General features: G+C 38.4%; 1 protein-coding gene across 1 annotated transcript in view; it reads right to left on the reverse strand.

Annotated features, from left to right (window-relative positions):
• Nucleotides 1-12,487, reverse strand: part of LOC125240364 (fatty acyl-CoA reductase wat-like) — a 57,886-nt gene that overhangs the window by 38,230 nt on the left and 7,169 nt on the right. The window contains exons 2-3 of the mRNA XM_048148270.1: nucleotides 2,813-2,990; nucleotides 807-897 (exon numbers count right to left, since the gene is read on the reverse strand). Coding sequence (XP_048004227.1) covers nucleotides 807-897; nucleotides 2,813-2,990 — 269 coding nt within the window. The remainder of the gene's footprint in view (nucleotides 1-806; nucleotides 898-2,812; nucleotides 2,991-12,487) is intronic.

Raw genomic sequence — 12,487 nt, forward strand, 5'->3', positions numbered from 1 at the left:
GAGGCGCGTTCCTAGCACACATTCTGACGACCGGTCTGGCTCAGTCGGTAGTGACCCTGCCTGCTGAGCCGCGGTCCTGGGTTCGAATCCCGGTAAGGGCATTTATTTGTGTGATGAGCACAGATATTTGTTCCTGAGTCATGGATGTTTTCTATGTATATAAGTATGTATTTATCTATTTAAGTATGTATATCGTCGCTTAGCACCCCATAGTACAAGCTTTGCTTAGTTTGGGGCTAAGTTGATCTGTGTAAGGTGTCCCCCAATATTTATTATTTATATTTATATTTATTCTAAGCTCGTGTAGGTGAAGTGAACGCGTACCATGCTTGTATGAGTGAGATATGACAGGTCGACTGTTCGCGTTTTTGACAGTCGGTAACTGTGAGGTAACAGAGAGGGGGTGGGCGGCGCTTTCAGCGGGGAGTGGAAGTGGCCATACTGTACGATAGTACTCTTTATTACACTGTGCTAATATTATAAATGGGAAAGTGTGTGTAACTGTTTGTTTGTCCGTCATTCACGGCAAAATGGAGCGACGAATTGTCGTGATTTTTTAAGTGGAGAAAATTGAAAGGATGGAGAGTGACATAGGGGACTCCCAACTGAGGGGGGACTGAAATCTTCTCGAGGCTGAGGCGTAAGGTTAGAGCCGGCGTAGCTTTATTTGACGTTCATATGCGCATTGTAATATGCCAACTTGAAAAATAAATATTTCATTTTCATTTTTTTAGGCTACTTTTTGTCTCTTTCTAACGCGAGTGAAGCCGCGGGCAAAAGCTAGTAAATAACAATGTATATCTTACTGGATCCTGGAAGATCTTTGTGACCCGTTCCTGTGAAGTCTGGCCCTTCTTCTCTCGCAGCAGGAGATACACACGTTTGATGTCGCACGACCTGACGGACAAACATACAATATAATATACATAACATACATACATACAATCTCGCCTGTATCCCATGAAGGGCGTAGGCACTAGGCAGAACACATGAAACTACTCAAGCTTCAGGGCCACTCTTGGCAAATAAGGGGTTGAAAGAAAACGAAACTGTGACATTGCAGTGACAGGTTGCCAGCCTCTCGCCTACGCCACAATTTAATCCCTATCCCATAGTCGCCTTCTACGACACCCACGGGAAGAAAGGAGGTGGTGAAATTCTTAACCCGTCACCACACGGGCAATGTAATATAATATAATACCTATATATATCAGAAGGTCATTAAACTTATATTGACCGGAATATAGTCTAAGTCCGTTTTCACATTATCCGATCCGATATCGGATGTCGAAAGGATTTCAATGGAAAAAATCCAAAATGGCGCCTGTGATGTATGGCATATCTGTCGGACGTCGGATATCGGATCGGATAATGTGAAAACGCACTAACTGCGTTGAAACATCGGGAGCTAACCTAACCACAAAATATTTTTTTGAAAAAACCCCCGACAGAGTGGACCGATTTTTCTGAAACATGGCTAAGAACACTCCCGACTACCTCAGCTTTCAAACAAAAATCTAAATCTAAATCGGTTCATCTGTTCGGGAGCTACGATGCCACAGACGTACACACACAGACAAACAGACAGCCAGACACGTCAAACTTATAACACTCCGTCGTTTTTGCGTCGGGGGTTTTTTTTTTTTTTTTAATTTATTTATTTACTGTAAGGTTTACTTAAATTACATTTACAAAAAGTGCCACTATTGTAAACCTCTGGGGTTTATTTAATAGTTGGCGAGATCGCGCGGTCCGATCCGCGTTTGCTTAAAACTTAAAACAATTGTTAGGTAGTTACGTTATTTTCCTGTTGAAGCCGTCATTGTATTCTTCACTGTTGTTAATTTATTTAAAGACGGTCTTAAGTGTTATGTATAAGGATCAATTTACAATGACGGCTCTTACAGGTGCATGATAAACCTATAATAATCTATACTAAACACATTTAAGAGTTTTGAATGATTCACAGTTATTTTCATTAGACATAGAAATCAATAAAGTAATCACGGTCCATATCCCGGTCAATATAAGTCTAAACACTTATTATACTTATATCTGTTTCTATAGGTATGTGCATTTATCTATACTTAAATAGTATTTTTTTATTGTAGTTATACATTTGTTGCTGTTTTCAGTAGTGTTGGTTAACTCATTTAGTATATTGCTAGGTAAGGTATTTAATATAAATGGGAGCAGAAAGTCTGTTACTCTTTTACCGTATACATTGCTACTTTTTGGAATAGGATATGCGGGTAGGTAGTCTAGGGAACGTAGATTATTGGAACGAGTCTTTTTATCTAGCGAAGGTATGGTATCAGAAGGTATGGTTAAAACGACGGAGTGTTTATAAGACTTATTAAGTTTGACGTTTCTGTCTATGTGTCTGTCTGTGGCATCGTAGCTCCCTGGAGGAACCGATTTAGATTTCGTTTTTTTGTTAGAAAGCTGAATTAGTCGGGAGTGTTCTTGGCCATGTTTCATGAAAATTGGTCTACTATATCGTTTTTTTTTGTTCTGTATTGTGTTGTACATCATCATCATAATCAGCCTATCGCAGTCCACTGCTGGACATAGGCCTCCCCAATTTCACGCCACCGTTTCCGATCTTCGGCTGCTCGCATCCAGCTGCTGCCAGCCATCCTGCGCAAATCGTCGCTCCACCTTGCCTGAGGGCGTCCTACACTACGCTTGCCGAGACGCGGTCTCCACTCAAGAACTCGTTTACCCTAACGGGTGTCGGTTCTACGGCTAATATGGCCAGCTCACTGCCACTTCAGCTTGCTAATACTTAAATTAATTGTGTTGTACATACCTGAACAGTTTCTCCACCAAATGCTTCCCCAGGAACCCTGATCCCCCCGTGACGAAGACCACGGCGTCCTTATAAAACTCCTGTACCGCGGAATCGCCGCGCGATATCGCATCGTCTATCGCGCGGTGTCGCGACATCGCCGCGACTTCCTGTGCTACCGCCGGGTCCATAGTTGTCACTGTGGAACACGTTGGTTATTAAACCCATACTAATATTATAAATGGAAAAGTGTGTGTCTGTTGGTTTGTCCGTCTTTCACGGCAAAACAGAGTGACGAATTGACGTGATTTTTTAAGTGGAGATAGTTGAAGGGATGGAGAGTGACATAGGCTACTTTTTGTCTCTTTCTAACGCGAGCGAAGCCGCGGGCAAAAGCTAGTACGAAATAGTACATTACGATACAAGTGCGTAAAAAAGGAAGTTCGAAACGAGTGGCGATAAATTAAAACACGACCGAAGGGAGTGTTTTAAATCGACACGAGTTACGAATTTCCTTTTCGCACGTGTATCGTACGACGTTTTTCAGTACAGATGAGCCTCCGAAGTTTCGACCTGGCATATAATGAACCACTTCTCGCACTAGTGCGTAAAAAAAACACCATCTGTACTGAAATAGTTATTTGTTTTACAAGGGGGCAAAGTTGTTGTTTAACCGCACGTGCCAATATTGATACCCGAGCACGCGAAAAATTCCAATATTGAACCGCGAGCGTAGCGAGTGGTTCAAAAAGTGGAATCTTGAGCGTTCCGAGGGTTTCAAGGCACGAAGGTTAAACAAACGTTGCCATCGAGAGAAACACAAAATGTTTCACCACACCAGCACGAACTAAATACTCACTATAAAACATCAAAATATTTATCAAATCCGTCAATTTATTCAACATTATTCATATTTTACTTATTAAAATCATCTTTAATAAGTAAAATCTATACCAGCCCGCTTAAGGCATCAAGTTAAAATTTGTGTGAAATTACTTTTCACTCTTCTGGATAAAATACAATTTTGCTATCTGTTTTCGAATAGCAAAAGGAGCTTTTACCAGTTGGTGTGGTGAAAAAATTTCATTACAGATGGTGTTTTTTACGCACTAGTGCGAGAAGTGGTTCATTATATGCCAGGTCGAAACTTCGGAGGGCCTTCTGTACTGAACAACGTCGTTCGATACACGTGCGAATAGGAAATTCCTAACTCGTGTCGATTTAAAACACTCCCTTCGGACGTGTTTTAATTTGTCGCCACTCGTTTCGAACTTCCTTTTTTACGCACTTGTATCGTAATGTACCTATTATTTCTATAATAAGATAGTGTAGTGATAGGGCTGATAGTTTTGAATAATAAGATAGTGATATGACTTTGCTAACTATAAATCATGAGACTCTGTGTGACATAGGCTCATCAGCTGAATAGCTGCTCGCCTATAATTGAATAATAATAATTTCTTCAATAAAATAAAAGTTCAGGACAACATAGAAGATCTCAAGACCTTGACTGAGAAAATCGATTCGTTATTTATTTTAAGAATTCCAATTTTAAATGTCAACATTAATTAAATGCATAATTAAGTGATATACAGAGTGGGGCCTGTAACAAAGGCGAAGAATTGAAATAGAGGCTATTCTCCTTATACTGATCAACATTTGTTCGGCGACTTTTAAAAATAACTTGTATTTTGATTTTTATCACCCTTGAAAGTTTTTTCCAAGAGGTAATGTATTGCGAATTCTGTTAAGTCTAAAGTGTGACAGACAACGTCAATGACAACAATAATGGCGTACATTGAAGCTAATATTTATTTAAACATTAAATAAATGTCATATACAAAGAAAAAGTGACCAAAGCCTCCAGTGCTCCGAGCTGGAATCGAACCAGCGTACTCCGCTTACCGGGCGAATGCCAGAACCACTCGGCTATCGGTCCACGAAAGCAAGGGTCGAAATTTCTAAGTATATGACATTTCCGAAGGCTCGTGGCGCCCTCTGGCCATCCCTGAGGTAGAACAGTATGGTTCGACCTCCTAGCCAAATCAACTCAGGTGATTACAAGCTAGCGAAGAGAGATGGCGCTGCCATTAACACTCTAAGAACAAATTACTCCGGAGTACGCTGGTTCGATTCCAGCTCGGAGCACTGGAGGCTTTGGTCACTTTTTCTTTGTATATGACATTTATTTAATGTTTAGAACATAATAGTAGTGTTACTACTTAAAAATAACAAGTTAAAATATTTTCTATGAAAGTAATTTAATTTGTTCTTAATAGAATATTTATTTAGTATGAAAAATTAAAAAATTTAAGACTTCATAATTTTTAAAAGTCACTGAACAAATGTTGATCAGTATAAGGAGAATAACCTACAGTTCAATTCTTCGCCTTTGTATAATATGGCCCAGGCCCCACTTTGTATAATATGACACTAATAAGGCATTTTTTTTTTGTGAAAATACGAATAATTTATTAAATTCCATTATTTAAACTGGATTTTGGCAAAAAATGTATTATTATTCAAAACGGAAGAAGTGAAATGTTACGCATATTAAAGTAATTAGAAAATAGTACATTTCGATACAAGTGCGAAAAAAAGGAAGTTCGAAACGAGTGGCGATAAATTAAAACACGACCGAAGGGAGTGTTTTAAATCGACACGAGTTACGAATTCCCTTTTCGCACGTGTATCGAACGACGTTTTTCAGTACAGATGGACCTCCGAAGTTTCGACCTGCCATATAATGAACCACTTCTCGCACTAGTGCGTAAAAAAACACCATCTGTACTGAAAAAGTCTTATCGAATGGATAACCTTTTAAATTGAAAAATCGATTACGAATAGGATATAACAAATATAGTATCAAATCAGGTAATAAACAGTATTGATAGGTACTGACGCATATCATGGCATACTGACACATAATCATAATTACCTACGAATGAAGTTTTCTTGCACAAATATTTATTTAAGTTATTTATTTTCCCCTCACTAGCTCGGAAACACGTGTTTTGTCCTTTAATACCAGCGGGTAAAAACGCATGTTATCCACTAGTGGGTAAAGTAATTTGACCTTGAATAAAGTCAAATTAACTGCTTTAAAATTGATAAAAGTAGGTGAATCTAGTAATAAAGATGATTTACCACCTGTGGTACTACTGGAAGCAGTGATAAACGCATTTTTTGCGTTGTAGTTTCCTCGCTATAGTGAGGGGAAAAGTTTTGTGTTACACTCGGGTACAAATGTATTTTACTTCTCGTGTGTTAAAATACAACTTTGCCCCCTTGTATAACAAATAACTATTTTTGTGGTTCCTATTGACATTATACGGCTAGCGGTAATCAAATATTTCTTCAGGCTGATACGAGGCACTATAAATATAAATAAATAAATAAAAATAAATATTATAGGACATTCTTACACAGATTGACTGAGGCCCACGGTAAGCTCAAGAAGGCTTGTGCTGTGGGTACTCAGACAACGATATATATAATATATAAATACTTATATACATAGAAAACATCCATGACTGAGGAACAAATATCTGTGCTCATCACACTAATAAATGCCCTTACCGGGATTCGAACCCGGGACCGCGGCGCAGCAGGCAGGGTCACTAGCTCACTACCGACTGCGCCAGACCGGTCGTCATACTATATCTAATTCTTTAATTCTTCGTTGTTACAATATATGTTATAACTTAAAAAATGGCTTCTCGAGCAGACGTTTTACGACCACAAGGAGTTATTTAGTTATGTGAAACCAATGGTTTGAAATATTGTAATAAACTAAATGTAAATACGCACTGTAACTATTGACATGTAATTTTAAATTACCAATAAATTATTATGAATTATGTATATATATATATATATATATCGCTTAAAGTACCGCTACCACAGATCAAATAATACTAGTACAGATACCTAATCCCATACTAAAAATGGGCGCCGTCCTAAGTATTCTAGACCTGTAGGCTAAATTTAATCCACATTCAAAGAGCTAGATGGCGCTAGTAGCCACGCGTGGCCAACAAAACTCTTATCAGTATCCTACGTCGAAATAGTCATCAAACTGCAACATCTTGCGACATCTGTTTTAGCTATCACGCACTAAACCTATAACGTCACATGGACGTTTAAAGTCGAACATTACTAGATGGCGTTGCCGTGCGGCTTGTATGTGTGCTCGCCGCGTACGTATAATATACTCGCTCTGTCCGCAACACATGCAAGCGGAATTGAATGAACGAGATCCGCGGCGCCCCACCCCGCACCCCACGCCCCGCGCCCCGCGACCACGGCGCCGCGCGCCGGCGACCTTGAGTTGAGAGGCCCCAGCCCCCGACCAAAGGATGCATTGATTTGTTAAAATTTAAAGCACTCGAAAGCAGGCGCGTAGTTACTTAGAAATATAGAAATGAATATTATTACATTTCATCCTTAAGACGATACAGGAGGAGTTAATTCTCCATACAAACGCTCTTGACTATTTATAAGTACCTAGGTAGTACTTAGTTGCTGACGGCGTCGCGTCGAGGTCTTGGCCCACTCCGCCGCAGATCGGCGACCGAGCGCGCATTCGTGTGCGTTCGGAAATCCTAGCCAGTCGGCAATCGTCGCGTCTCATACTTCCATATCGATAAGGTTTGATTTCGCATGAATCGCATCGGTCGTGCATGTGGCAAATGTCGGAAGGATTTCAAAGGCAAAAATCAAAGATGGCGGCTTCAGTGTATGGGATATCGGTCCTACATCCGATATCGGATCGGATAATGTGAAAACGCACTAACGGTGAATGCTTAGGCCGTTTTCACATTATCCGATCCGATATCGGGTGTCAGATCGACATCCTACATGCGATAAACGCGCTTCCGATAGTGTCGGATGTAGGTCCGATAAAAAGCGTTGTTCCAAATCAATGAAGTATGATTTTGTATCAAAAAGTATTTAAAAAATGTTTTATATTTAATAATTATAAAGCACTATATTCCAAATATTATATTGTAAAATTAAAATAACGGCATAAAAAAATACTCAAGAGTGTCAGGCAAAATAAATAATTTTACATTCAATTATATCTACTAAAAGATGATAAAACTAGTATCCGCAATTCGGACCGATGCATTACATTACAAACTTTTTTTTTCAATGGAAATTGTTCAACTAATTTGAATTTCGATCATTGGCAGCTGTTTAATAGACGACATTTTTGTCACGCACACTACTACAAACGTATACCTACATTATTAACGCACAAAAACAAATATTATCGGCCGACACGACAGCTGAATATTCTACGAACACGCGAGCGGGAGCGAGGCTTCCGCGATTTTGGTGACGCAATCATAGACTAAAAAGTTAACCACGCAGATGTGCCATTTTCATTGTTCCTACTAATGTGTTTCACCTCTAATAGATTTGCGAAATATATTTATTTCAATTTGGAAAATTATTAGGTAACTACTTACTACTTTATGAATTATGTTACTATAATATAAAAAAAAGTTAATTTGTTTATTGATTGTTAATAGTTATTGAGTAAAATTGTATTTTTAGCACGCTCACTTTTTGCTGTTTTCTTTGGCCTGGTCATGAAAAAAGAGAACAATGGATACGCTTTGTCCAAAAAAACTGACCGCACTATATATATATTATTATATATATATAAGTATATATTTGTATTTTAAAGAAGAAGATAAATCTTCAAGAAAAGAGCGTACACCCATCTTAAAGGCCGGCAACGCACCTCCAACACCCCTGGTGTTTCGGGTGTCCATGGGCGGCAGTGATCGCTTACTTTGTATTTTTTAAGTTGTAAATAAATAAATAAATAATTTTGACAGGCGGAATATAATAATGTGTCACATCTGATGGTGGACTTACTACTCTACGCGTAAATTACCGCTTCGCGCACTCCGCGCATCTGTCAGCTTGTGCAGAGTTTCCGTCTGGCAACGTCGCCTATAGTACGTAGTACATATAACTCAATGAACGGAACGCACACAATCGCACCGTTTCGTTGGCAGTATACTGTAGATAGTGGCAGCTCCATCTAGTGACAATATGCAATAAAATTTAGGTAGCTCGATACTGTCGCGCGCAGGTTGTTCACGTTGTTGCGTCATAGTCAGTAGCAATATATTACGTGATATTATTTCTTTGAAAATTTCTAAAATAATGCATTAAATTTGTGTTGTCATCGATGTTTGTATTTAATTTATAATGTACTTAATTTATGACGCTTCAAATACCTTTAAATCTAGTTGATAAAAAAATAATAATCGTCAATCGTGACACTTAGCGCCATCTATGACTTCTATTTGGAAATAATTTTGCACTGTTCCGGATGAGACCCCATGACCGCTACACATAAGAGGTACCCTCCGTCCACGCCAACTACCGGCCGATTTTAATGAAACAGGGCTAAGAACACTCCCGACTAACTCAACTTTCAAACAAAAAAACTAAATCTAAATCGATTCTAATGAACACAAGTTAAATTATAATCTATTGAAAATATTTCAACTTGTGCTGTCTTAAAGTAGTCACACTACTATGTATATAAATTAAAACCGAAATAAATTACATATATGAAAGAAAAAGTGACCAAGTCCTCTGGTGTCTGGTGCTGGTGTGGTCTGGTGCTCTGGTGGTGGTGCCTGGTGGTGGTGGTGGTGGTGGTGGTACGCTGGTTCGATTCCAGCCTCAGGCACCAGAGGACTTGGTCACTTTTTCTTTCATATATGTAATTTATTTCGGTTTTAATAAATCTAAATCGGTTCAGCCGTTCGGGAGCTACGATGCCACAGACAGACACACACAGACAGACACGTCAAACGTATAATACGAACGTTTTTGCATCGGGGGTTAAAAATATGAAGGAAACCTTTTTCGCACAGCATCTCAGTCGGGTCCGTATCATTTTTACCATATCGCTAAACGACAATATAGCTGTGAAATGTCTGGATTTTATTATGTCGTTGTGACCACATAGACATGAATGCTAAATGCCTATTTAGCAAAACGTCTGGAACTCATAATGTTACAATTTAAAATGAGCTAGCAGCAAAACCTCTTTATCTTCGAATATCTTTATGGCTTAATTGACATTAACGCTAAATGGTCCGGTCGCAAAACATTTGCAACGCAAAATACCCATGAAGCAAAACGTCTGGATTGTGTGACGTCTTCATAATTAAATATGACAAACAAATTCTAATTCACACGTATACTAATTATTTTACTTCAGACATTTCATGACGTTATGCTACTAACTCGTTCCGTGTTCATGTCAATGAACTTGTATCACTTTCGGCTTATTGGGTATTCTAATCATAAGGGCTATTTATATTTCAAGACGTTTAACTACTTGTCCATTCTAATTCTTAGTCATTCAGCTAAATTGACGCTTTGCTGAGTGTGTATTATACTTTTATGTCGTCGCGGTTGAATTGACTCTATGCTGACCGTATATTTAAATTTTATGTCATCTAACTGAAATGGTCGTTTAGCGATAAGGTACATTCGATAGTGACCCCATCAGTCTGTACCTTATTTTCTTCACCTACTTTTTATTTACCAAAGAGGATCGAGTATTATAGAGAGTTACTGTCGAAGTAAAATGAGTAATCACAGTGCATAGACTGCCATCTCTTGACACAGGACAGGATTAAAACTTTTGAGTCTCAGTTTTGACAATTTGGCCCATATTCTTAGCTTAATATGTTTTAAAATGTCAAATATTAATATTAGCGCCATCTAGCTGAGCGTACCCCAGAGGTGTAACGCCATCTAGGCCACCGTACCTTTTTCTGTACGGTACTGAGGTACTTTTTTTCTTAGACTTTATCTGTCTATACGGAGTTATATATGTCTTTGATATTTACCTATTACGTAATTATACGCGTACGCGCCAAACTTAATTCATCAGCAAATGTCTTACTAATCAAATATTGATTCACGTTGACAAAAATTCGTTGTTTCTTAGACATTGGCCTAGATTCCTTGCTTTGTTTATGTAATAAACGTGAGTTAGAACACCAATATTATTTGATGATTTTTGCGTTTTTAAAACCGTTCTTAAGAGGCAACAGGAGAGAAAATGCTATAACCTAACCACAAAATTAAAATTTTGAGAAAACCCCCGGCCGCGACATAGTGGAGCGATTTTCATGAAACATGGCTAAGAACACTCCTGACTAACTCAGCTTTCAGACAAAAAAACTAAATCAAAATCGGTTCATCCGTTCGGGAGCTACGATGCCACAGACAGACACACAGACATACAGGTCAAACTTGTAACACCCCGTCGTTTTTGCATCGGGGGTTAAAAATAGAAGCAAAACAGACCGACACAGATAAAAATACTTAATAGTAAAATCTAGGTTGAAAGTCTCATTGATCTAGCTTCAAAAACCAATGGCTTATTTGAAGTTATTTGACAACTGACAATAGTCGTCCGACAGTGACACTTGGCCGTTCATTGGCTGTTCAACAAGGTAATATTGACGCTGAGTAACAATGTTACTTACCAACACAGAAATAGGCACAGAATAGGCTAGTTTCCTATACTTAAAATAATAGTTATTTGTTATACAAGGGGGCAAAGTTGTATTTTAACACCGAGTGTGGAATTGAAAAACGAGCAAGTGAAAGGATTCTATAGTTGAACCACGAGCGAAGCGAGTGGTTCGAGAATAGAATCCTGAACTTGCGAGTTCTTTAACACACGAGAAGTAAAATACATTTGCACCCGTGTGTAACACAAAACTTTTCCCCTCACTATAGCGAGGAAACTACAACGCAAAAAAATGCGTTTATGACTGCTTCCAGTAGTTCCACAGGTGGTAAATCATCTTTAATACTAGATTCACCTACTTTTATCAGTTTTAAAGCACTTAATTTGACTTTATTCAAGGTCAAATTACTTTACCCACTAGTGGATAAAATGCGTTTTTACCCGCTGGTATTAAAGGACAAAACACGTGTTTCCGAGCTAGTGAGGGGAAAAATATTTTATGCAGTGCGCGAAATAAAGCACCACATAATTAGAAGAAAAATATGGACAGTAGTTATTTTTAAACACAATTTCTATTTAATAAGTCAAAGAGAAAGATATAAAGTAAATGAATTGACCGTGACGTCACTCCTCAGTATTTCATAGTAATTCCATATTAGCAAATCGTTTTGACAGTTCATAAAAAGAAGCTGATTTGACTAGTAGGAAACTAGCCTATTGTCAGTGTCAAGTGTCACTGTGGTGGTATAGATTGTATGGAGAACTAGCTTTTGCCCGCGGCTTCGCTCGCGTTAGAAAGAGACAAAAAGTAGCCTATGTCACTCTCCATCCCTTCAACTATTTCCACTTAAAAAATCACGACAATTCGTCGCTCCGTTTTGCCGTGAAGGACGGACAAACAAACAGACACAAACACTTTCCCATTTATAATATTAGTATGGATTGATCCCTCGTGTTGCATGTTAAGAGTTTAGTTCTACCATTCGTTTTTGTGGTTTTATAAGACGTTACTTGAAAGCATTGACGTCACGGAAATTATATTGATTGTTATAATACATATTCTTGTTTTAGGTTTATATAAATAAAAAATATTGGACATTCTTACACAGATTGACTGAGTCCCACGGTAAGCTCAAGAAGGCTTGTGTTATGGGTACTCAGACAACGATATA

This window comes from Leguminivora glycinivorella, chromosome 27 (assembly GCF_023078275.1).
Source record: "Leguminivora glycinivorella isolate SPB_JAAS2020 chromosome 27, LegGlyc_1.1, whole genome shotgun sequence".
Lineage (NCBI taxonomy): Eukaryota > Metazoa > Arthropoda > Insecta > Lepidoptera > Tortricidae > Leguminivora > Leguminivora glycinivorella.